This window comes from Taeniopygia guttata, chromosome 26, assembly GCF_048771995.1.
Source record: "Taeniopygia guttata chromosome 26, bTaeGut7.mat, whole genome shotgun sequence".
NCBI lineage: Eukaryota > Metazoa > Chordata > Aves > Passeriformes > Estrildidae > Taeniopygia > Taeniopygia guttata.
The window spans coordinates 4477967-4505177 of NC_133051.1; the positions used below are offsets into that span (position 1 = coordinate 4477967).

General features: G+C 50.4%; 1 protein-coding gene across 1 annotated transcript; it reads right to left on the minus strand.

The window, feature by feature from the left end:
• Positions 1 to 1175: 1175 nt before the first annotated feature.
• Positions 1176 to 25786, minus strand: KLHL12 (kelch like family member 12). The gene is made up of 12 exons (XM_030291869.4): positions 25683 to 25786; positions 25240 to 25437; positions 18451 to 18604; positions 17458 to 17675; positions 14269 to 14418; positions 12443 to 12557; positions 9805 to 9911; positions 8739 to 8934; positions 7911 to 8069; positions 6664 to 6762; positions 3530 to 3716; positions 1176 to 2726 (listed from the first exon to the last, which is right to left on the minus strand). Exons 1-12 carry the CDS (start codon positions 25764 to 25766, stop codon positions 2600 to 2602), a joined length of 1794 nt encoding a protein of 597 aa, XP_030147729.1. The 5' UTR covers positions 25767 to 25786; the 3' UTR covers positions 1176 to 2599.
• Between the last annotated feature and the right edge of the window lie 1425 nt (positions 25787 to 27211).

Below are 27211 nucleotides of genomic sequence, written 5' to 3' on the forward strand. Positions count from 1 at the left end.
CACAACTCCTGACAGGAGGGGACAGCCTTTTCTAAATTAAACAATTCCATAATTCCAATACTGTTACAGTAGAGCTGCAGTTGCAAAAAATTACAGCTCCTTTGTCTACCATGGGCATGTGGGATGAATGGAGCCCAGCGTTAATTAATTTGTCCATATGCAAAAGACAGACTGTTGGTTTCAGGGCAAACTGCAGCATTCTGCTCCAGGAGCCTCTGATGGCTCCAAATCCTCCACCTACTACCCAGTCCCCCCATAAACAGCTCACCACTCACTCCAGATGTTCAGGAGTGTCTCCTGACACCTGTCCCCAAACTGCTCCATCATTCTTCAGCCAGCAAGAAGTGGGGAAGCAAAGAAGGGAACAGGGGCTCTGCTCCCTGGGAACAGGGACAGGAAAAGAGGGAACAGCCTCAGGCTGGGCCAGGGGAGGTTCAGGTCGGATATTGGGGGAAATCTCTTCCCTGATGGGCTGATCAGGCCCTGGCACAGCTGCCCAGGGCCATGGTGGAGTCACTATCCCTGGAAGTGTTCAGAAGACTTGTGGATGTGGCCCCTGGGGACATGGTTTAGTGGTGAACATGGCAGTGCTGGGGAAATGGTTGGACTCGATCTTAGAGGCCTTTTCTCCAGGCTGAGCCTTCCCAGCTCCCTCAGCCGCTCCTGGGGCTCCAGTCCCTTCCCCAGCTCCATTCCCTGCCCTGGACATGCTCCAGTCCCTCAATGTCCTTGTGAGGGTCCCAGGACTGCTCCCAGGGTTGGAGCTGTAACCTCAGCAGTGCACAGTGCAGAGAGATGGTCACTGGCTCTGCTGGTCACACCATGGCTGGTACAAACCTGCTGTCATTTGCCTTCCTGACCACCTGGGTTCATGTTCAGTCCCTGATTATTGATTATTTCTGCTGACTGTAATCGTAGTCTTTTCCTCCTCTCAGCTGCCACACTCTTCTCCAACAGACCCTGCAAGAAATTCCCTCACCAGGGAGTCCTTCAGGCCTGGCTGGACTCTGTGCCACAGATCTGACAGCTGGAGCAGCTGTTTTTCATTACTAGGTTGAAGCTGCAGGGCAGAGACACAGCTGAGGGTAGCTGCCTGTCTAACACAAGATTTGCACAAACCCTCCACATAGCAGTCAGACATATGTCTGGAAGGTAGAGAACAGAAGCTAAACTCCTACTGGCTCAGGAAATATTTTATTCTTTATACTTTCATTAAAAAATAAACATAGGAAACAAAACCACAGAACACTTGTGTGATAGAAACAAACGCAGAAGGTCAGAGCATTGGCTGAAAGTGCATAATTAGGTCATGCTACCACGTCCCTGATCCCACCCTGTCCCCAAGCAAGGAGTCAGCAGGAAGCTCAACGAGCAGCACTACATGGAGCCCAGGCACTGTGGGGCCAAGCTGATGGCAGAGGGGAGCCCGTGCTCCCAGGGACGCAGTGAGGCAGGACATGCTGAGCAGGGAGTGCTCCATGAGCTGCTGTGAGCCACTGATGGAGCCCCACCTGGGCTCATGTGGCAGGCCAGGGATAGCAAGTGCCACAGGATGTGGAGTTATGAGTCAGGGGAATAAACAACTGAGAACAAAGGGTGAAACAGAATCCTGGATGTCACTCCAGAACAGCCCTGGAAGCAGAAAAACCCTAGATAAAAGGAAAACAAACACAATGAACTCGAATGAAAGGCTGCCTTGGGTGTGCTGGACTCAGCATTTTGTGTGGGACAAACCCCAGTGACTGACTCAGCAGGACCTTGGTGGGCAGCACCCACTGTGTCCCTGCTCTCCTGGCCTCAGGTGACCTCCTCACAGGGTGGGGCACAGGCACGGCCAAGCTCCCAGTGCCACACATCATTTGCAGCTGGAGCTGTCAAGCTTTTTGAGGAAACACGATGTGATGAACCTTGCTGAGCACCTGATCAAGAGCACAAACACTGCAGACGCTTCTGTGGCAGGCAACGAGCTCCTCCCCTGCCTCTGGCCCTGTGGCCTCAGGCTCTGATCAGCAGCTGACAGCTTTAACCTTGACTCCTTTGTGTGCAGGACCCTGCAGACACACTGCCAGGGCAGGCCCCCTCACACACAGCAGCCAGCCTGGCTCTGCAGCCACGCGTGCTCGGGGAGCACGTTGAACACTCAGTACACGATGATTTGAAGCTGGAACATAAGAGCAGCTGGACTCACCCTCACACGTCCACACGGCTGAGAGCGACCCCACGACCTGCAGGGTCCTGCGGTGGCTGAAGAGGTGACGCAGGGGTATGTACATGTCCTTGGGAGGGGTCACCAGGCTGGCTGAGACCAGGCTGGGGCAACTCTGCCCACAGCCTGAGCCACAGGAACAGCAGAGAGTGCAGCTTCTCCTGACACATTCATCCCCTTCCTCCAGCTTCCGAGAGAGCCCCCGATTTCAAATGACTGCTGAGATCACACAGTTATGCACATGCTCTAGTCACAAGCAGCACAGAAAGCTGCTGTTCTGGTGCCCATTCCCACAGCATCCACAACTCTCAAGAACAGTCACTGCAAATCATTTGGGACTCTTCCTCCAGCCGAGACTTTTTAGAATGTTTTTCTTTGTGAGCTCCCTCCTGATCACTTCTCCCGAAGGACGCAGACCCCTGCGTCGCAGCGCTGCATGCCCAGGGAGGTGACCACTTCCCAGCTGTCAATGATGGGGTCGTAGCACTCGATGCTGCTCAGCAGTGAGTTGCCATCGTATCTGCCAGGACAGAAAGTTACAAATGAAGGATGGTGCTGGAGAAGAGGCTGAGGCAGTCACAGCTCCTGTGGGAGGCTGGAATAGCCTAAATGATAACCCCTGCATCAGGCTGCCATTGCTCTGTGCTGCCGCTCTCCCGCCTGCCTGGGCCCCGGAGCTTTTGCTGCCTGTTTTGGTTGGGCACGGTGACCCTGTGGGTGTCTCCTCTCACAGAGGAGAGGCTCCGTGGAAGAGGCAGCAGCTGTGTCTCCTTGTTATGAACAAAACAGCCTGGCTGGAACACTTCGGCTTGGGCTAAGTACCGGCATTGAAATGTTAATTAGCCAATTGCTCCTGGGAATCACCTACAACCCCGCCTACACTAGGACCTGGATGCAAAATAATCCAGTGGAATCATGGGAGGGGGTTTTGGGGATGAAAATCACCCCTAAATGGAAAAGATGGGCACAGTGGAGGGGGCTGGATGGGTGTGCTCCTTAGGGAAAAGGGAACCCCATCCCTAGTCTGTGTTTAACCTGTCACCATAACCTGCAGAGGACCAGACTGGACTGGGCTGTGGGAAGCAGGAGCAAAAGGACACAGTTCCTGGTGCTACCAGGGGGGAATAAAAGAGGACGGCCTGCTGAGACTCCAAATACGGACTGCACACCTCTTCACCTTCAGCTACCAGCGTGCCACTGGGACCCCTGCGGAGCTGACTTTTAATAAAAGAGCTGACTATTAATAAAGGCTTGGACCCTGTTCATTTCATTCTCACAGGGTCACTTGCTGAGCACCCAGAGCTGCAGGGCCCCTGGGCTTACCCGGCGATGGCGTAGAGCCGGCCCCGCAGCACGGTGGCCCCCACGTAGCAGCGGGGAGTGGTCATGCTGGTCACCGTGGTCCAGGAGTCGGTGCGGATGTTGTAGGCTTCCACCGAGGAGAGGTGGGCTGTGCCATCGAACCCACCCACCACGTAGATGTGGTCATTGAGCAGAGCCACGCCAGCCCCTGCGGAGGGAAGGTGGCACAGTCACACCCACAAGTGACACCGGCGCTCGCTGCCACCAGGTGAACAGGTCAATTCCTCCCTCTCCACAGGACATGTTTATGCTTTTACCTCCCCCAAAAGAGCTGATAACTGTGTCTTCTGTTGTCTCCAACATCTCGCTCCACTAAACACTGCTGACCCTGTGGCATGGGGACCTAGGCAGCACAAGAGCTTTACCTGGGCTGACACCTGAGCACAGGTGTGTGAGCAGAGCAGCACCAGGCCCGCTCTGCTGGTAGGCAGCTGGCTGGGACTGTCAACCAGAGACAGGTTCCTTTGGTGTTTCTGAGTCCCTGCTGTCACCCAGCTCCTGGCTGTGGCCTGGAGAGTAGCTGCACACTGCTCCATGCAAAGCTGAGGAGGGATTTCCCTGACATTACTCCTCTGGAAGACAAAATGAAAACTGGTTTCTACACTGTTGCAGAGGCAGACATGGCTGGAGCAGCTGCCTGAACAGGTGTTCTCACAGTGAAAGCAGACAATAATATGCTGCTCCAACTGGGAATTTATGAAACCAGCAGCAAACAACCCCCACCAGCCTTAGTTCCTTCTTGGCACCCCCCTCAAGTGCAACACAGGAGGACACTGTGACATTACCATGCCCTCGGTAGCCTCAGGGGCTCCTGCACAGTCGTCACCACCCACATGGAACTCCTGCATGAATATCATGAAGGAAATGAGCCAGCTACCCTGGCATGGATCTGTTTCTTTACAAACAGGGTATAAGAGACTTTCTGCTTTGGCTGAAGAGACCAAACCAAGGCCTAATCAGGGAAGTTTGGTCCAGCAATGCACTATGGCCAAAGCCTCTGAAAGGTAGCCTCCCTCCAGAATCTGCCCTAAGAGGTGAAAAGAAACAAGGAGGAAATGATCTCTGTGAATAAAGCCAAGATTACTCTCAGTCCTGGTCTTGGAATTCAAACACCTGCACGTGGATAAATCTTAGAGGGTTTTTGGGGGCAAAATAAATCCTGCAGGGTCCAAGGTCACCAGCACTCACACCTAGGGTTGTGAGTCACCTAGGGTGTGAGTAATTAGGGGTGTTATTACCAGAGTGGCAGCACAAAAACTTGAGCAAAAAAAGGCCTCTGGGCACACCCATGTTTCAGATCTTGGTACTCCAGATCACAGTGGCAAGGAAGGAACCAGTGCTGGGTCAAGAGCCTCACCAGGTTCCTGCTGGCTTGTGGCACCAAGGAGCTCATGCTGCAGCCAAGGCACAGCTACTAAAGCCTCCAGCTCCTGTGGGGAGCACAGACCTGGGAAACGCCTGTTCTAGAAAAGTTGAAGTCTGCTTCTGGTCTTAAAGTCAGCCTTCAGCCTTCTCTGGTGCTCAAAGCAGGCCCCATCTGATCAGCAAGCTTCCCAGAGAATCATGGATTGACCTCCATGGTGCCTCTGACCTAGAAAAACCTGCAGATTTTATCCTGTGTTTTATATGTATGGCCTTCCTGGATGTGGAAAGTACCCAACTCCTAAATCAAATCCATTCTTGGCAGATAAACCAACACTTAACAAGAATATCCCAGTCACAGGTATAAATATTTAAAGGTTGGAGGTTTGGTGAATGCCACTGCAGGCACAAGAAAACTGAAATGTTTTTGGGACAGAGCCCAGTTTTATTGAGCAGCCAGTACTTGTCCCTAACCAGGACCACTGCACAGGGATCACATGGAGTAGTGCTGCCCAGGCTGGCTGTGAAGGCCAGTTATTGAAAGAAGCAGAGAAAAAGCAACTTCAAAAGGGATTTAGAAGAGGCTCTAAGCACATAACTGTAAGCACTGGGAGCCACACAGGTGTGGAGGCACACAGCAACCTTCCTGTGCACACACAGGCAGGGCCAGGGCAGCCCATCAGCATGGCCTGGAGGGCAGGGCAGGAGCCTGAGGCACACAGCAAAGCAGGAGGTCAACACACCTGGGCACACAGGAGCTACAGGAGCCCCACGACAACCCCTCTGAGAAATGGAGAGTTTAAACAGAAAGACTTTAAACTCCTACTCCAAAAGTAGGATTTAAACTGTATTTTTGTCCTAGATACAAGTGCCAACTTAAAGCTTGGATAGAACACCAGGCAGAGAGACAAGCGAAGAGTTGTTGGGGGATAATTATTGTGTGACTGCACCGTTGGTGTAGCTGGGTGACAGTGCTGTGGCAGTGCTGCCCTGGAGCAGGGCTCAGGTGAGTAGCCTGGCAGGGCACACCTGCCTTCACCATGTCCCGTGCAGCTGACAAGCACTGACCCAGTGCTGTGGTCAGTTTGTGCCTTGGGAGCTCCTCTCCACGGCAGGCCTTGCTCCCAGCTGTGGAAGTCACACAGCATTTCATCTGCCTCCCTGTAACCTGTAACCCTGCTACTGCATTCCTCTATGCACACCTTGGCTTGGGATGGAGGCATGTGAAATTAATATTTCTTTTAGGAATTCAAGCCAGTAAAATCATCCTTTCTCAAAGCCAACCCACCCACTGGGGCCAGAGCATCCTCCAGGGCAGCAGAACACACCAGCAGTGACTGCTCCCTCACTGCAACAGGAAACACACTGACCTCAAGGCACTGTGGGTGTGGATGTGACAGTCTGTCAGAGAGAGAGAAATCTAGATAAGCTTTCCCATGAACTGGTCTGAGGGAGCTGGAGAGAAAGAATGATAGTCAAATACTAAAGAATCCACAGGTGGTGTTTGTAGTAAGTTATTTTCCCATAAGGTTGTTTACAGATGGGTGTCTTCATAATTAGCCAGTGGTGATGGTGTTTGATTAAAGGACCAATCAGGTCCACTTGTAGTGAACTAGAGTATAAAAAGGAATGAGTTCCTAATGAAATTGTTATTAGCCTTCTGAAAACACATGGTGTGTGTCACTCATATATCTTGTAATTTCTGACTCAACAGTGACACAGTGGGCTCTTACCTGAGCGCTTAGTGGCCATTGGAGTGACATTTGTCCAGTGTCCAGTGTGGGGGTCATACCTCTCGACAGAATTCAGGATGTTCAGCCCATCGTAGCCTCCTGAAACAAAACACAGGAGCAAACCACGGGGCTCACCTGGGGAGAACGTTTTCTGTGCAGAGAGCAGTACCATTCCTGGCACAGCGTGGCACTGCCATCAGCACAGCCCATCCTGCTGGGACAGAGGATCCTGCAGCCAGCCCAGAGCCAGCTCTGCCCCCACACTGCACTGGGCCATGTGGGAGAGCTGCCTCTGAGCACACTGAGGCCACTGCTGGTGCAGCCCTGCAGATGTGCAGCTCCCAGGTCTGTGCTGCAGTTGCACGAGGCTGAATGGTGTGGACTGGCATCTCTCAAGAGCTGTTTCACAAGCAGATACTAAAATCTCTGTGCAGCCCCAGCAAAGGAGCAGTGTGCTGCCATCCACCCTGGGGAACAGCATGAAGAAGGGGAATGAATGTGGTTGGTTCATTCAAGGCCAGGTTGGGCAGGGCTTGAACAACCTGGTCTGATGGGAGGTGTCCCTGCCCATGGCAGAGGGTGGAATGAGATGAAGTCTCTTCCAACCCAAACCATTCAGTGGTTCTATGAAACCAGTGCCTAAGATCTATGACTGCCCAGGAACACAACTGCAACAGATGTGGGTGCAATGCTGGGCCTGCCTTCTCTGGGGCCTAGAAGGTGACCCACAGCAGAAGCTTCAGAGTGCTTTGTCCTCTGGCAATCTCACTATATTCACAGCCGATGTAATGCTCTGAAATGGAAATGACTGCTACAGGAAGAAGCTGGAGAACAGACAGCTCAGGATACATTTCTGGAGCACTACAGCCACCACTGCAGGTACACCCTCTGTTCCCACAGCTACCTGCTGCATCTCTGCACATTTAGACACTGCCAGGCCACACAAAGCCTCAGCTGGCATTGCTTATCCTCCACACTTCTGCCATTCCTCAAATGCAGTGTGTGTAAACTGTGTTTAATTTGCAGTGCACAGCATTCCCTGCAGTGATGTGGCAGCTGCTATCCAAGGCGTTCTGAAGGGAACAGTGAGGTCAGGCAGCACTCACTGACACAGCTGTGAGTGCTGTGAGGTTAAACCTTTTCCAACATGGACGTGACAGGTTGGGGCTGCTCAGGCAGCACTTGAATGGTCACTTGGGTAAAAAGGCAGGCTCTGCACAGCTCCCAGAGGTGCTGAGGGTACCTACCCAGGCAGTAGATGACTCCGTTGGCCACCACGAGCCCCGCTCCCTCCCGTGCTGTCTGCATGTCCCCCAGCATGCTCCACTGGTCGATGTTGGGGTCGTAGCGCTCCATGCTGGTGTGACGGCGGCTCCCATCGAACCCACCCGAAACATAGATCATGTCTGCAGGGACAGAGGTGGGACCCAGCCAGTCAGCCAGGAGCATGGAGCACCAGGGCCTTCGCACACAGAGCAAAGCTACAACATGGACTGCAAACCACAGCAAACAGACCATGGCACACTGGGAGCCAAGATGAACCCAGGCTCCTCAGCCTGGCTCACAGGCCCAACAAACGAACACGAGTTCCATCTGGACCTTAAATCTGCTAAATCCAGTTTTTTTTTTTTTTTTCATGCTGCACAACCACTGAAACACTGCCATGCCCAAACCCAAACCCTGCCCATGGCGAGCCTCATGTCAGTACCTGCCCAGTCCTCACTCCTTCCCTGCAGATGTTCCAGTCACTCCAGTTCTGGATGGTCACAGCTGTGCTTGGTGTCCTGTGCTCAGCGTTGCCCAACCCTGTCACCACCCTCAGAGCTTCCCACTCCATAATCTCTCACAGAGCCCCTTTCCCCCAGTTCACAGACACATGCTGCAGGAATGCAGCGGAGGCAGAACTCCTCTCAGGATATGTGGGCAAGTTTTCCATTTCTGCATCCCAGTGATGAGAAGGCAGAATCTCAGGCTTCCCTCCTCCCCCAGAGCCAGCCTACTCTTCACACAGCAGCTCAGGGCATCTCAGGCCAGAGCTGAACAGGCTGTTCTGCCTGGCAGTGACCAGGACGTACCTCCAAGGGTTGTGGCTCCCGCCAGCCCTCGGCGCACGTTCATGGGAGCCACGGAGTACCAGATGCCATCCTCATCCGAGGTGTAATCCAGGCACTCCACGGAGCTGAGGCGGGAGCGCCCGTCGTAGCCCCCGATGACGTAGATGCGGTCGTGCAGGGACACCGTGGCCACGTATCGCCGCTTGCGGGTGATGCTCTGGGACAGCAAAGCAACACAAGGTCACTGACAGACACAAATCTGGGCACAGAGACCAACCACTGCTCTTCTGGGAGATGGCTCACTGCCCCAGGGCAGGCAGCACTACGGATTTAAAGGACACAGCCTGAGTGACTGTGCCTGCCTCCCCCTGCCATGCTCTCTTCCCAGGACTGTGTCTCTCTGCACTCAAATATTTCACACTAAATGTCATTTATCCTGTGCTGCTGCGTAACTTCTGATGCATTTGGGACAATTTTGTTAGCCTCCCACTGGCAATGGGAAGAAGTAGGGACTCTGAATATTTGATGAAGCTTTCAGCCTCCAAAAAAGATCAGAATTTTGGAACAGCAGGTGATACTGAGTCTGCCCTAACAGGTGATACTGAAGACAAGGCAGTTCTCCACTATTTTACAGAGATAAAGGGGATTTTAATTTGGGTAGAAATAGTCCTCAGTGCAGGAATTCTCTCTTCCCATTATGCTCCAAAACGCTGCAAGCAGTGGGATCACGCAGCAGCCTGAAGACTGCACAGATTACATTGTTCCTATTGACATTCCAATTATCATCACTAACCTTAAAGCTTCACACCCCTTCACTAAGAAACATGATCGTTCTCACTCCCACAACCAACATGTGGGTCTCTGCAGGCTCAGCTGATCAGGTCTGTGACAACAACCCCCTCTCCCTCAGTCACTCTGCAAGCTGAAGTGGTTTCAGCATTCACCATGTAAATCTCTAAAGAATTTGTCAGAAATCCTCAGCAGATTGCACAGGACAGCCCAAGGAGATTGTTATCCAGCTGGTGCTGCAGGATCAGAGTTTGCTCACAGCTTGGTCAGCCCAGTGGTGGTCGGAACAGTCCCTTACCGGCAGGAAACTCCACTCCTGGGTCTTGGGGTCGTATTTCTCCACCACATCAATGGGGGACTGCTGGCTGCCAAAGCCGCCGATCACGAGTAGCACTTCGTTGGCTCCTGAGGCACAGAGGGACAGCAAAGCCAAGTCAATCTTTTCACAACTAAAGGGTCACTTCAGGGGAACAACCTGAAGAAACTCTGAGCCTTCCCTGGCACAAAGCTGCCTCTAAATCCCTGTTTTTGTCTCAGCTCTGGAGAAGGGACCTAACCTGGCTCAGGCACTCCCACTCCCTCTGTGCTCAGCAAGAAAGAGAGAAACTCTTCAGAGCATGTGGCAGACAACTGACTGAGATGTTAGGAGCTGGCTGCTGACTGGCTGTTTCTCCTAACATCAGAGGCACTCTGAAAAGACAAGCTCCCTCAGACAGGTGCTGAAGTTCACTCCTTTATATCTCCTTTTGTACCCTTTCCACTGTTTTCCCCAAACCTCTCACCACCCCACAGAATCTGTGAGAGTGGCTGCTTCCCTGCAGCCTCCTCACAACACAAAGTCTCCTCTTGGTCTCAAGTGACATCCAGGCCTGATTCAGGGGACTTTGTTCACCACGTAACTGAGAAACAGGTCAGGCTGTCTGAAGCTTGAAAAACTAATTAAATATTTTCCCAGGACTTGTCTCTTAAATATTGTGTATTTTATTTCAAAATTGCCTTCCCTTTATTTTCTCTGAGATGAATTCTCTGAATTTTTCTTATTTCCTTCATGACTGTTAATAACAACTGTGACCTGGAGAGTTGTAGCTTCCCCTCTAACCACTGCCTGGAAGCAGGCTTCTGTCTCAGGTTTAGAACAGCTCAGCATCCCCTTGACTCCTTAGGCCCTTTCTGGAACAGGGAGTTTATCACTAGAATTTAGGACTGTCCAGCCCTTCATTGCACAAGGACTGAACACCAAGCAACAAACATTTAACAAGACTTTGTCTGTCACAAAGCAGAAAAGCTGCCACATCAGATGAAGAAGCATATAAAAAATAACTGGGAAGGATTCACAAGAGCTCCAAGATCTTGGAAAGCCTCCCTTCCAGTAAGAAAGCTAAAAGTACAAGCACTTCAGCTCCTCCCATGCAAACTTAATACAGGCCTTGATCACAGTTTGTAAGTGACACATTGCTGATATCAGATAGTATGGAATCAATTAAAACAGCTAGGGCTGTATACAAAGGATGAACCTCAACAATAATGTGCAGTTTTAACCTGTACAATTAGACAATAAAACGGTTTTTAAATGTCTTTTTTATCAGGTGAAGTATTTCAACTAAGAATAAAATGAAATGTGCTTTTATAAAATCATAGAATCACAAAATGGTTTGTGTTGGAAAAAATCTTAAAGCTCATGTCATTCATGTTCAGGGACAGTTTGCACTGTCCCAGGTTGCTCCAAGCCCTGTCCAACCTGGCCTTGAACACTCTCAGGGATGGGGCAGCCACAGCTGCTCTGGCAACCTGTGCCAGGCCCTCAGCAGCCTCACAGGGGAGAATTTCTTCCCTAGATTTCCCTTTTCAGTGTGAAAGCACTCCCCATTGTCTGATTGCTGCAGCTTCTGATCAAGAGTCCCTTCCTGGCTTCCTTGTAGGTCCTTCAGACACTGGAAGGCTGATGCCAGCAACTGGCAGAGCTGAAGTGCAGGTCTTTGAAACTGGCATCAAAATTCCCACAAAATGTGCTGAGGCCTGGATCATTCAGGAACAGCAGAACAGCATTCCCTTCAGGCCAGAAAAGTCTGATCAGCGTGTCTCTGACAAACCTAATCTGCCCTCCTCCTTTTGTGGTTAAACTGCTTTCTGTCTCCTAAAAGAGGCCACAAAGGGATTTTGGAATCTCTCTCCACCACACCTACAGCAGCACTGGAGAACACACACGGAGGATTCCTTGCAGGGAGGGTGGTGCATACTGGCACTGATGGCAGTGTCCTGGGAGTGCACCAGGACACAGGCACGGCACAGAAGAAGCAGGTCATTCCTACTTTTATTTTGCTCTTGGGTGCTCAGAGCCCTAAGACAAGCATTTTCCAAACAACTCAGTGACTGTGCTTGGTAGAAGTTACTAAAATAAAGGAAGATAACACCATTTATTCGCCTTAACAAGGTTATGGAGAAAAAAAAAAAAAAGCACTTCTAAAGGGGAAGAGGGACATCTCCATCTCCCTCCTTGCACCTTCCCCTGTTCAATTCTCTGTGGAAACTTGCTGTCACTGTAAGGCAGCTGCTGCTCTGGACTCCGATACCTGCCTCTTCAGACAGGAAGAAACTCTTCCCACAGTTCCTGGACAGCTGCATGCTGGGACAAACGTATCTGCAGGCACCAGCAACTCAGGAAACTGTTTTTAAGGCTCAGGAGGGACTTGGGATTAAAGGCAATCAGCTAGTCCCCACACAGGCACTAAGCAATCTGTAAACCTCTTTAACAGGTGCCTCTGTAAAAGAGGCACCTCTGTCCTTTGCTCCAGTCTGCTCACTGTCCCACTGGGGACTATGGGACAAGTTACTGCTGTGAAGAACATCAACACAGTTACAAAGCACTAGTCAAGGTGTCTGACACAACACCTGCCAGTGCCCTGGCCCCTCTCAGGGTCCTTTCCTCTGCTGCTCACCCAGACGTGCTCGTGTCCTGGGTCCTTGCATCTGGCTCCGGAGCTCAGGCCGAAGGTGGAATTTCTTGGCTTCGTCCACGAGGTCTCTGCACTGCAGGCTACAGCGTATAAAAGGCTGGGGAGAAACATGAGTCACTGGTACATGCAGTGTATTTTAAGAAACCTCAGAGGAACTGTCCTAAAGCCAACTCTCATCAGCTCAGACAGCATGAAAAGGATTTGTGTCCTGGTCCTGGTGCAGATACTGCATGCAGGGAAATGCAAAGGCAACTGAAGACCAGACTGCAGCTGAGAAGATATGGCTCCATCCTCAGTCTGGCACTGAAGGCTTCTTAAACAGAAAGGCTGCATTAGAACACTAAGGAAAAGCCACTTCTGCTCCATTTAAGCCACCAGAAGTATGATTAGGAAGGGGAACAGGCAGTGAAACCACACTTGATCTGCCCCACATAACTTGTCCTGACCTGCTATTGGAGAAGAGAGGGACAGCACAGCACAATGAAACTATTTAGCTGATTTACTGCCCTGATCACTTTGCACATGGGACATGGAGTTGTGAAGAGGCATCAGGAAACTGAGGTCTTGTTGAAGAGTGAGGGACACCCAAGGACAGCCTCATCTCCTTGCACAATGTTGTCTAATTCCCTTCCCTAGCTGAGGGCCTGGACCAACCTCCCTTCAGCTTGGCACTCATTTTCCCATGGGTGTTGGGTGTACATGCTGCTTCAGTATGTTCAGATTTACCTCGGCAGGTTCCTGGTGTCTGTGTGAGGCAGCCACATGGGGCCAACGCTCCACTCTCCATACTGGCCCAAGCTGGAGGATGTACCACCAGTGTGTGGCACTGCCAGACTGGACAGATCACCCTCCACGTTCACTCTGAGAGCTGAGGGCTGTACACACTCTATCTTGGGCTGGATTTGGAACAGATCTATTTGTTTTGGTACCAGTCCCTTTTCCATTAGCTTAAATTTCAGTTTGAAGTGGACCATGACAATCTGACTAAGCGCCCTTTAGCTCTGGCACAACGTACCACAACAGCCCATCAGGCTGTCCTGATTTAATAACATCCATGATCTATCACATCCGAGATGACTTGCTATATCAGCTTTTTCCTGACATAGAGAAACATCTCTCATTCACCATTCGCCACCTGTCAGGTGACAAGGGCTAGTAACCCTTGAGTACATCCTATCACCATCTAACCTGAAGGTTGGTTTGACCTTCTCTGGGCCTTCCTTTGAAATCTTGCCTGGAGTCAGCATCACTTTCTCTCTGGAATTAAACTGGCACTTCAAAGCTTAATTGTCGCTTTGCATCGTCCCCATTTTGGGCTGCCTCTGCAGCATCCCAGAACACAAAGCAGCAGCGTTAGCCATGGCTCTTGGCTGTGTGTTGGTCCTGGACCCACACAGCTGCTGTTTTTCACTCAGAGGTACTTGCTGGCCCTCTGCACCTCAGACACCTTCTAAGAAGCCATGACCTCCTTGAGACCAATGCCAGCAATCTTCAGCCTGGGGAAGGGGACCAGACAGAACTTAGGAATGAAGGCAGAAAGCACTTGGAGACTGTAAGAGATGACAAGAGAAAGGTGCTGTGGATATCTGCAGAGACAGCTGGCTAATGGCTCTGGAGAGGGCACCCTGCGGCTGCAGAGCCAGATGCTGTGACTGCTGGCACAGCAAACACAGCTCAGTGTGACAGCAGCGCTGGGGCTGAGCAGGGACAGCTGCACAGTGCCACCAAAGAGTGGCAGCAGAGAAAGAGCTTTGCAGACGCTCTGGGGGCAGCAGAGCCCAGGCAGGAGCAGGCAGTGGCTGCTGTACCTCGGTGTCGATAACGTCGGTGATGTAGCGCGGGGTGAGCAGCGGCATCCGCACGTACTGCAGCAGCTCCGGCAGCGACGCCTCGCGCTCCTTCTTCGAGTGCTTCACCCAGTTGATCACCGCCTCGAACACCGGCTCCTCCGAGTCCACCTGCAGACAGCAGCACAGCCTGATCAGGTGGCAGCACAATGCTGGAGCTACTGCCATGGAGCACACAACGTCCAGCTGCTGCACTGCTGCACAGCGAGCAAGGGAGCGAGGGACTTCAGCTACAAGTCCCTTAGGGAAATCCCCATAAGCATAGTGAATTCCCTCATTTTCTTTTCCTTAAAGCTGCATTTGCTTTTTCTCCTGCAGCTGAGGTAACTATGGGCAGTCCAAGTCCCAGAGCAGTGAGTGCTACGGCGCGGAGCAGAGCCTGGAGCTGAGAGCTCCCTCCACTGACCAGTGGGAACTCACAGGACAGCTCCCCCAGTTTTCTGGAGCAGGAGCTGTGATCCAACAAAATTCAAAGTGTTATCAAAGAGATGGTCAGAATCATGTTTCCTTTGCACAGCAAAGTGTCTGCCTTAGGCCCCGGCAGCCCTGTGCCTATGCACTGCCCCTCAGACACTCCAGCCAGAGCAAGTAGATTTAAGGTTTCAATTCACCTTTTAAAAACTACAAAGGATTTCAGAGTAGAGAATCCCAGGGCATGAATGCTACTGTTTATTTCTAGTATTTGTTTTATTTTATCACTACTTTATTTCTGTCTCCATTTAGGACCAGCACATGCTGGTGCTTACACCACTTCTGGAGATTACACTGACTAAATAATCCAGATTTGATCCTGTTAGAGAACCACAGGTGCTTTGGACACCTATGATTACCAAAAGCAAAAGAATTGTAAAAATCTTTATATATATATATATATAAAAAAGAATTATATATTACTTATTACATATACATATATATAAATTATATATTACTTAGACTTTGTTTTCTTTTTGCACATATCCATCATAAAAGGAAATCAGACATGAATTTATTATCACACAGTCTGTTAACTGAGACTAAATATGAAGATAAAAGAAGAACCCGTGATGAAAGGACTAAGTCTTCCCACCAGCCTATGACTGGTCCCCTTTGAAATCCAGTTTGAAGCTGTCAGGCAGAATGTTTTGAAGCAGGGAGCCACAGAGGTTAATTATGTAAGGCATTCTTCTACACCATTGTTTTATATTTGTTACAGTGTAATTTGGAATGGCCTCTTTCTCTTGGAATTACAGGGGAAGGACAATTAGAGCTCACAAAAGGAGAGCAGACTACTGTATTGTTTCCAATTTCCCCACCTCCTCTTTAAATGCAATAATCCTGTGCTGATTTATTCCCTCCTGAACGGAATGTCCTCAGATATATTTAACAGTTTTACTCTTAATTGAATCATTTATACTTTCTGATAAATGATGAGTAACACTAAATGCGGGATCACAGTGAGGACCTGTCACTGCACTTCTTGAACAGCCCAGAGATCTTCTGAGGGTGTTCCCTTGCCACGCTCTTGATTCCACACAGCACCTCTGTGCTGGCACAGCAGGAGAGAGATCTGCTCCTTATCCCAGACTAGTCTGGGCTGAATGGACTTTAAAGCCCATCCCATTCCACCCCCTGCCATGGACAGGGACACCTTCCACCAGACCAGGTTGCTCCTGGTCCAGCCTGGCCTTGGACACTTCCAGGCACAGGGCAGCCTCAGCTTCTCTGGGCACCCTGTGCCAGGGCCTCACCTCCCTCACAGGGAAAAATTTCTTCCCAACATCAAATCTAAATGTCTCCTCTTTAAAACTGTTACCCCTTGTCCTATCACTCTCTGCCCATGTAAAAAGTTCACTCTCCCTCTTTTTTATAAGCCCCTTTATAAGGTTTCCCTGGAGCTGTCTCTTTTCCAGGTGAACACCCCCAGCTCTCCCAGCCTGGCTCCAGAGCAGAGGGGCTCCAGACTTCCTCTGGACCCTCCCTAACAGTCCACGTGGTTCTTGTGCTGAGAACCCCAGACCTGGACATAGCACTCCAGGTGAGGTCTCACAAGGACAGAGAAGAGGGGCAGAATCCCCTCCCTTGCCCTACTTGTCACATATTCTTAAGGCACAACAGTGCATGTCCAACACACTGCCTACTGCATGGTCTGAACCAGCCCTTCCAATCCACAAGGAATGTCACTTTTCCTGAACCCAAGAAGCTTGCCTGGGTCATTCTGAAGTTCCTCATTATTTTCTGCTCCCAGCCCAGAAGCTGCTCCCAGCAGCATCACAACCCACAGGAGCTCAGCCCCCAACGGCATAAAACAGCAGCTTGTCAAACACCAAGCACACCCAGCCTGCTCCACCGCGGATCCCAGCTGGAGCCGGGTCCTTCATCACTCACATGCTTTTTCTCAAGCAGCCTCATTAACAAGGGGATGGTGGCATGGCTGAAGACTACTTTCAAGAAATACATCAACAATTCTCCCCAGCTACCCCTGTACTGGCTTTTCAGGAATCCCATTAAAGATATCCCATACACTGGTTTGCTTCCAAGCATTCCTGTTCCCCTGAACTCTGAGCACTGTTGCTTCAATCCTTTCAACTGCAGTGAACATCAGCTCTCGGCAAAATCCACTTCAATAAATAATCAAACTTTCTCCTCATTACCAGGGAACATTCAACTTATTAATAGAAAAGTTGGAAAAATGTATGTGACATGTTCCAGTCACGTAGCACACCCTCCAGAAGCTCACCTTCAGGGAACTAAATCTCCCTGTAACTCCCTGCAGATTTAGACCACCCTGCACCATCCCAGCATTCCTTGTGCTGCTATCAGCAGGCAAACAGAACTTAAGGTTTGAGGCTATTTCTGAAATGTAGGCATTGAGACAAATTATCTACTCCAGTGAAAGGAGGGAATGAAGGGACAATAATTCTGCAAAGGGAACTAACTCACTGTGGTTGACTTGCAAGAAACACTTGTGTGACAAAAAATTCTTACAGAGAAGCTACATGGTATTGATAAAATTACAAACTAGCAAAAATAAATATAGATGCCGCTTGAAAATTAAATTTCAAATTCAGGAACTGTGTGAGGAGTCCATCCCAGAAGTATGGACTAATTACTGACTGGTTTAAATGTTTTATTTCAATGCTTTGCACAGTAATGGTACTTTTCAGGTTTTACCTGAATTTCATCACACTTGATGAGCTTTTCAACCTCTTCTTGATTTAAGAGGATAAACTCTTCATGCTGAACCACCTCTGGAAAATGTTTCTGGCTGAAGACCTCTGCAGCTTGCATTAGATCCACACAATTGTGTGTCTCAGCAAAATCCCGAATGCCCAAACAATTTGATGGATCCAGCTGGCTTTCTAGAAACTCACAGCAAGCTTGTTTCACACCTATGGAAAATTGGAGGGGTGAATGAGCACTGCACACTTACTATCAATCCACTGCTTTGGCAAGGGCTTCAAAAAAGAAAGTTCTAAGCAATAATGAAAATCCAATCCAAATAATAAGTACTACAGAAACATACACATGCATGTATTGCTTTGGAGACTGTGAAGACACTTGGAGCAGCCAGACCGTGTGTTTGGGCTGGTTTGAGCTCTGGCTGTTCTATTCCAATGAAAAAATTATATCAATCTGATACTAGGAAGACTCCAATGTGAGTTGTACTCAGCTTCATGGATTATAAACCACTATTGTGTCTGCTAGTGGACATGGCACTAGATTTCTAGGTCTATGATAACCTTTAGGCAAGTTGTCTGGGATTTCAGATAATTGTCTGGGATAGCTCCATAGGTGTGTGTGCAATGACAACAACCAGTCTGTTACTGACCCAGACACACTGTGATGGCAGGTCAAACGACATCTAGGATTGCTTATTACAATAATCTAACTGAGCCATAACATTTATGTGCTGTACAGCTCACAATTCCTCTTGGGAATACTCCTGCAGAAGTACAGTAGCCCAAAGAGCGGAACCTGTTTTACCATTTTGTTCTGCACCCAAATCTGTTCCACTACCAGTGAGTCGACAGCACACAAGAGAAGTTTGACATAACTACTTAAAGTATCATTCCTCCCCCAGTCTCTCTTTCATGCACAGAGGGTCAAACAAACCAAATCTCTAAACAGCAGCAATGATGCAATTTGTGCTAATCTTTGAATTACCTTTCAGCTGAAGCAGACATGCTGCTGGAAGCAATTCTTGGACATTTTCTACTGTCACGTGCACAGTTTCTGTATATACAAAGTCCAGCAGGATTTCCATGGTGGAGGCTGTCAGGCCCTGGATATCCACACAGGGTTTATCTTTTTCTGAGAGCTGTAAATTAAAAGGGAGACACAGCTTTATTTTTCATTAATGTGATCAGAAAGCCCACAACCCTCAGCAGGTTTGAAAATAAGATCCGTCAGAGCTTTCAACAGAGATTTGCCCTTTCTATCCTGGTGCTCACTGAATATATATACTCACAGGATATAGGGAAGGAGGGAATTCCCCTATAGAATTCACTTACAGAAACGAGTAAGAGACAAAGTTCTTTATGGATCAAAAGGACAGTCATACTGCACAGTAAAACCTGAGAGCTGAGATCTGAGTCAGCAGAGATTACATGCGTCACCTATGCAAGACAACTAAACTGTCTCCTCCATGCAGTACTCCAAGCTTACTCCAAGGGAATTCCTCCTGCATTTCACATGGAGTCCCCACCTAGGTGCTGGCCCAAAGCAGGTTCTTTCACCAGGTGTGAAAGAGGCCAATCCACACCCAGAATCTGGGTATTTGATTCATTTCAGTTCAGCACAGAAAGGGGGGCTGGGGGCCAATCCCCAAAGCCAGCCAGACTGACAAAACAGTTTACTATTTATACATTTTAGCAAACAAAGGCATTAATGTTCATTGGCTACAAGCTATCTGGTTCTCTCATTGATTAGCCTTCTATCTTCTATTGGTTAATGACTTCCTTGCTACTTATGCTAATTAGTCCCATGCTCAGTCTTTCTCTTCCTCTGGGTCAGGGGACTTGTGGAGTCAGTGGCTGTGAGTCAGTGGTCTGGACATGCCCCTGCTAGAATTACCTTCTACCCATTTGGAGCTGAATTCAGCACAGCCGCTGAGCTGGCTTTATCAATTTCTTCCTTATTTTGGGAGTTTTGCCAAGTGTCTCTGTGGCCCAGAAATTTGGCTTCTCTGTGCCCCTTATTAGTAGGACATCCTTCTGCCTGAGTTCTGGTAACTTCCCCCGGGCATGTCCAGCCCCAAACCTGTACAAGTCAATTCTACTGACAAGTAATTTTCCTCTCAACACCTGGACATCTTCACCACTCTTCTCTAAAACCAAGCCAAAGAAAAAGCTTTCTCAACTCGTCAGCTTCCTGAGTAATTCTTCAAGCTTATGGTGAACTTCATTCCTAAAATGAAATGAAGTAAAATGACAGTTTGTGCAGTGATGGCACTTACACGATCCAGACTTGTCCCCAGACTATTTAATCATCTCTATGATTAATTTTGGAATAATTATTTTTTCCAAGGAACATTATCCTCTCAATGGTCAATCTTTGAGAACAGCAAATTCTGTGACTCCATCAAATTTGCACAAAACAGATTATATTTCACAAAGTATCAGTTTCATGGTCCAGTGCCTCCAGTGCAGAGCTGCTGGCAAAGCACCCGATGATTCCTGACCAGTGGACTGGCTGGTGGGCTCACTGATCACACCCTGCACATTGCTGCCAGCTCAGCAGCATGGCTGCACCTCAAGAGATAAAGATCTTCCTGTGGCATGCTGCAAAACCAGCCCCTGACTTCTGGAGCAATCAGCACCAGCGCAAGCACAATGCACATGACAGCCTGTGGCTTCTCTTGCCAAGAATGAGCCTGAAGTTGGTACAGCCAGCTGGGCAGAGGCTCAGGGAGCAGAAAGCAGGACCAAAGCACCATCACTGAGCTTCAAACCTGCCACAGCTGGGGAAAAATGAGGTGATACAGAATACAGAAAATAAGAGCAGTGGAAGCTACTCCTGCAGAGGCACTCCATGACACAGCAGAGATGTCTGCTGGGACTGAGCCCTGTCTGTCGTACAGACATAGACTTGCGGGGAAGTACAGGAGGTAATGGTGACCCTTGAAGGAATTTGAGGGAAGAGGCCTTTCAAACCTCTTGACTCAGTGAACAACCTTTATGGCTTCCAAATTTGGGAAGGAACAGCAAATTACCTTGTCTGACCTGCAGTGTGACAGGCCAGGCATTGCATTCAGAAGCTAAAACCAGTTCCTGCCTTGGGCCGAACAAAACATTCCCAAAACAAGACTAAGCTCTTTGTACCACAAAGGACACAAATGCCACCGAAGTTCAGAACTATTCAGATGATTCTAACAAGCAAATGAAGACACAGACCATATTTAGGATCAAAGAGGTTACAAACTTCTATTGACCTCCTGATAGCTGTTAGAATCAGTTCTTCACACATCAGCGTGGAGCTGATAAGGAAGCTCCTGACCCACAACCAATCAGCCATGCACATACTCTCCTTATATTGGTGACCACAACACAAACCACAGGGACAACACTAATACCATACAGATGATTACTTCCTGCTTCCCTTGTATTTCTGCTACACCCCACTACTTGGTTATTTTGCTCAGTTTACTCATATGCTAAGAATGCCTAGAAGGGAGGAAGTATTTCACATAACTTCACCTAATGTGTGTGATGTAGATTGGGATCCTAACATCATACCTTGAAGAAGGATCTCAGTGTGGAGACAACTTGATTGGAAGGGACCTTCAGTGGATCCTCTCTGTCAGTTTGAAGCCATTTCCCTTTCTCCTGCAACCCCAGTGAAAAAAGTCTCTCTCCATTTTCTTGTTGGTTCCCTTCAGGCTACCCCAGAGCCTTCACCAGACTCAACAATCCCCCTTCTCTCAGCCTTTCAGACTCATGAGGACTCTGAGCTGAGCTCCAGCCCGTGTGTGCAGCATTACAGAACTGCCTGCAGTGCTCAGTGCTGGGCTGCTGGGACACAGACAGTCCCTCCATGCAGCCACATCCTTGGACACGGAATGCAAAATGATGGTCATTCAATGCTACCCAACACCCAGGCCAGGTAGCTTTCCTCTTCAAGGTGTTCACTGTTTACTTTTGAGGTTGTTCAGTGGCATCAGACACATCTCTGCTGTCAGAATTTCAGGTTGGTTTCTCACTTCATTTTTTAATATCAGAGCTCTGCTCACTCTCCCTGAAGGGACTAAACTAGCCCATACAGAAGTGTGCAGTAGTACAGATCCCAAAATCAGCTGCAGCATCCGGGAAAACAACTAAGGAGAGTCATTTAGAGGCTTCAGGAGTTTTACCTCAAGATGCCCAGGCTGCAGAAAGCCTTAAGGCAGGGGCTACAGGTTACAGCTCTTTTGTGAAACACTATGTTGCTTTTTCCATTCCATCCATAAATCATTGTGCTGGGCTTGACTGGGGTAGAGTTTATTTCCTTCCCAGTGGCTGGCATGGGGCTGTATTTTGGATTTGTGCTGAATGCAGGGACAATAATGGAGATGTTTTTGTTATTGCTGAGCAGTGGTCACACAGAGATAAGGCCTTTTCTGCTTTTCATACTGCCTGGCTGGCAAGGGGGCTGGGAGGACACACAGCTGGGACAGATGACCCAGAGTGATCAAAGGCACGTTCCAGACCACACAACTTCATGCTCAGCACATAAAGTGGGGGGCAGAAGGAAGGAGGGGAGGGATGTTTGGAGTGATGTTTCTCTTCCCAAGTCACTGTTGTGTGGCCTGGAACCCTGCTCTCTGTGGGATGGCTGAACACCTGCCTGCCCTGGGAAACAGGGAGAGAATTCCTGGGTTTGCTTTGTTTGCACACGTGGCTTTTGCTTTCCATATTAAACTGTCTTTATCTCAATCCACAAATTTTCCAGCTTTTACCCTTCTGACTCCCTCCCTGATCTTGCTGGTGTGGGAGCAAGCATGGGGCTCTGTAGGGCTTGGCTGCTGCCCAGGGCTAAACCATAACAATCATGCAGGAGAATGGGTATAAAATTTTGCAACTCCTTTCTTACCCAAGGCTACTTCTTGTTTTGCCTTTACTAATGCAGATACACAAAAGTACTCTAGAATAAACCCCAATTTCCTCTCACAGGGGAAGAGAAATGCTGACATGACAGTGCTAATGTGTGGCTCACTGTACCCTGGAGAGCAATCATAGTGTAGAGAAGGTGACCATGTAAGAACCTGGAAACACCAGCTGTTTGCTTTCAAAATAGTATTTCTCTGTTCTAGAGGGAAAGAGCCCTTCAATTTCTAGAACACAGCCTCCAAGAGAAGACAGAACAGTTTCCTTCTGAGGTAGAGCCAGTAATCAGTTCTTAAAAGATCCCAAGTTATGTTAACTTGGACAAATAAAGACAAATACCAGCGCACAGTCAAGATTCAGGGGTGATAAAACTGCTCTGCAATTTTCACTACAAGGAACAAGCCTGCAGGTAAAACTGATGGTGTTTCACTTTTCCCACACTACTCAGCACAGGGCAAAGGAAAGTGCTGTAAAAAACCCGGGGTTCATCAGGTGATCAGTGGCTTCTCCTCATGCTGTAAAACAGGAAGGAACAGAAAATGGGAAGAAATTAATACTAAGCTAGACTGAGAACTTATTTTAAAATGTTAAAAGTCAGAAGTGAGAGAAGGAAGGAAACTTGAGACACAGAGAGGCAAAGGCAGTTCTTTATGACAACAGTATCTGCTGACAGTCTCAGTGCCGTACTGGCTATGCACAGATGTGGCACCAGGAATACTGTGGCATAACCCCAGGATAAAAGGCCAGGAATGCCATGACATAAACCCAAGATCAATTCTGAACAAAGCCTCGTGCAGCCCAGCCTGGCACATCAGAGCAGCCAAGCAGTCCCCAGACCTGCAGGAGGCAAGCAATGCAGAGCTGAGGAAGCCCTGGCAGGGCCTGTCAGTCCATGACACCACACACACTCTGAGCTCCCTGGAGTCCAGCCTGGCCAAACCCTGCACCCACAAGTGCCTGGAGAGTGTCCAAGCACTGTCCCATCACAGGCCCCGACACACTTGTTGCTGACACACACAGGAAACATGTCCACTCTGAGGCTTACCAAGCTGCCCCTTCCTGGAAGGAAGCTCTCCCACAAACACTCCGTGATTGTGTGCCCCTTGGCAGGTTGGTCACTTTAGGGTTTCCATAACAAAGACACAGGTTTGGAAGAAACACAAACCAAGCAAAAGAAAAGAAACCCTTAAAGCAGAGGCATTGTGGGAGCACGAGAGAACAAGCAATTTTGCCTACTGAGCACAGCTGCTTTCCCAAGAAGAATTTAATTTCCTAGGAAGATTCCCAAGTCTGAATGAAGGTCACTATGATGTTACAGTTAACACGAGTGTAACGAAGCAAGGAGAGACATCTCAGCTCAGACCCAAAGCACACCAACCCCCAGCCTTTGTCAGCAGCCACAAAGAACCTTCTGGAGCACACGAAGTGATGGAATCTCTGCACACGAAGTCCAGAAGTCAAAAGCACTGACAGGAACATGGAGGCAAACCTAGAGAAGCAGAGATACTCTGCTGTACTGCTGAGCACATAGAGCTACTGGAGAACAGAGAACTTCAGCCACTAGGGATTGAATGCTTTGTGTGTTTTCTTCATCTAATTACACTTCCTTTATGCAGAGAAAGAGCACAAACCTGATGAATTTACAAATTTCATGAAGACATGGACAAAAAAAGGTATTGGTCTGAGGTCAGGCTACACATGCATCATTTTGGTTTCTTTAGACAGGACTGTAAACACCTGCTCCCCTGACAGCACTGAGATAAGTGGGCACACAGAGAGCTCTGCCACAGCCTTCGTGCCTGGGTGAAACAAAGAGAAAAATAATTCTCTGCTGCAATGATTCTTCAGCTAGCAGGGAGGGCTTTAGGACCTGTGAGCTACTTAACAATGTTTCTCCCTGCTCATGGTGAAGGTAGTAGGATAAGGAAAGCATCTTCCATAACAGAAAGCTGCAAAGATTGACTACAACTTATAAAGACAAAGCCAGGCAAAGCATCTGACATTTAACAGAGTGCCAGCTCCAGCTGAAGCAGCGCCTGTGACTCAGGGAAACTGCACACACGTAGCACAAGTCTCACAGGAAGGGCTGAGAGCCAGGGTGCTCACAGGTGAGATGTGCTGGGTGCAGCACCTGGGGCTCAGAGCCACCCCAGCCCCAGTGACACCCCCATGGCAGGAGAGCAGCACAGCCCAGCTCTCCGCCAGTGCCAAGGGCAGCCCAGAGCACGCATCAAACACCCTCCTTTGTGCTGAAAGGGCTGCCCAGAATCCCCAGCACAGCTCCCACAGCTCTGTGCCAGGCCAGGAAAGATGCCCGCAACCACGGAAACCACAAAGCACCACTAGAAAAAAAAGTAAATGTATCACAACTCTCCAGCTTGGTAGCTCAGCTTGGCAGCTCGCTGGGAACAGGGTGGTCGCTGCAGACCGTAAATCAAGGCCACAGTCCCTGCCACAACCTCTTAACTCCCCACCAGATCACAATAAATGGCTCTGGGGCCACCATAAGAAGACACAGAATCACCTTGAAAGGCTCCAGGACCACCAAGACAGAACCCAGAGGGCACCAGGGCCAGCACAGAGAGATTCACAGTGACCAAGGGCCACCATGGATTAATCCAGGGCCACCACAGGGGTTCCTGAAGCACCTACAGCCACCATGAAGGGATCAAGAACTACAACGAGGGCATCCTGAGCAACCACCGGGACTATCCAGTGGACTCCAGGATCCAGGATCACCACAAGGGGATCCTGGGCCCCCACGGGGGGATGGTGGCCCAGCTGCTGAGCAGCTCAAGAGAGAACAGCCCAAGGACTGGGCGGCCCTGCCTCCTCCACCCACGGAGCACCCAGGGCCGGCCGCAGCACCGACCTCGCTGGTGAACATGGCGCAGAAGTAGTCGCTGCAGGCGGCCAGGACGATGCGGTGGGCCGGGAAGTCCTTGTGCTCCACGCGGAGGGTGACGTCGCAGAGCGTGTTGCTCTTACGCAGGGCGTTCATGGCGTTGAGGATGGACTTGGCGTGGGAGTTGGTCATGATGTCCTTGGGGGGGGCCATGGCGCGCGGCACCTGCGGGCACAGCCAGCACGGCCACATGGCACGGCGCCCGCGGCCGCCAGGGGGCGCTGCGCCCGCCCGCCCTCAGCGCCCGCCCCGCCCGGCGCCCCCGCCCACCGCGACCCCGCGCCGCGGCCGCCCGGCGACACCCGCCCGGCCCAGCCCAGCCCGGCTTGGCTCGGCCCGGCCCGGCCCGGCCCGGCCCGGCCCGGCCCCGCCCCGCCCCGCCCGGCCCGGCCCGGCCCGGCCGCACTCACCGCCGCGGGGAGAGGTCCCGGCCCGCACACCTCGCCTCCCCCCGCCCTTCCCTCTCCCCGCGCCGCGCGCTCTGAGCGCGTCATCGCGCCGCGCGGAGCGCCCCGCCCCTGGGTGCCGGGTGGTTGCCGAGCAACGAGCCCGGGGCGGGCCCGCAGCGCCCCCCAGCGGCCCCCGCGGGACCCGCAGCGCAGAGAGCCTGAGGGGCCGGGAGCGGCTGAGGGGCCGGGACCGGGCTGGAGATCCCTGAGGGAGCTGGGACAGGGCTGGAGAATCCCTGAGGGAGCCGGGACAGGGCTGGAGAGTCCCTGAGGGACCTGGGACAGGGCTGGAGAGTCCCTGAGGGAGCTGGGACAGGACTGGAGAATCCCTGAGGGAGCTGGGACAGGGCTGGAGAATCCCTGAGGGAGATGGGACCGGGCTGGAGAATCCCTGAGGGAGCTGGGACAGGGCTGGAGAATCCCTGAGGGAGCTGGGACAGGGCTGCAGAATCCCTGAGGGAGCTGGGACAGGGCTGCAGAATCCCTGAGGGAGCTGGGACAGGGCTCAGCCTGGAGAAAAGGAGGCTCGGAGGGACCTTGTGGCTCTGCACAGCTCCTGACAGGAGGGGACAGCCAGAGGGTCGGGCTCTGCTCCCTGGGAACAGGGACAAGAGGAGAGGGAACGGCCTCAGGCTGGGCCAGGGGAGGTTCAGGTTGGATACTGGGGAAAAGTTCTTCCCTGAAGGGCTGGTCAGGCCCTTGCATAGGCTGCCCAGGACAGTCAGCATGGAATGGTGGAATCACCATGCCTGAAAGTGTTCAAAATATGTGTGGATGTGGCCCCTGGGGACATGGTTTTATGGTGAATATGGCAATTCTGGGGGAGTGGTTGGACTCCATGATCTTAGAGGGCTTTTTTGACCTTAATGATCCTGCGATTCCATGGTTCTCGGTTCCCTGCCGCAGTGCTCTGGAGGCAGAGCCCTCGCAGAGCGCTGGGCATGGTGTGAGCTGTTCCTTCCCTGGTGCGGCTCCTGCCGGGTGAACTCCTGGAACTGGCTCTGCCAGGGTTGCGGGAGCCAAGCTGTGAGCCAGGCACCAGGAGCCTGCTTTAGAATCCAGGATTTTAAAATTCATACTATTTTTGAGCTCTTCCCACACATGCAACTCAACATCTCCAGCAGATCGCCTCCAGCTGACAGCCCTGAGCCGCCTCCGCTCCCCTCCTGCCCTCGGGCTTGCTTCCAAGCCTGCCTGGGGATGAATTTAAAAACCTGAATCCATACATACAGTCAGGTGCAGAGTCATTGTCAACAACCTGAGATAAATTCCCAGCTAAATGTAGAACAGAGTATGACTTAAGGAATCTGTACATCAAGGTTGAGATATTATCCTGGTCTGCAGGCTGATCATTAATTCAAAAGCTTCCTCCTCCAAGAACCAGGGTCACTCTGTTTGGAGGCTGTACATGGAATGAGAGTTTGGAGGATTTGTTTGACCTCAGCCATGCTAAAGAAGCAAATGATTGGCAAGACTCAGCAGGTGGAGAT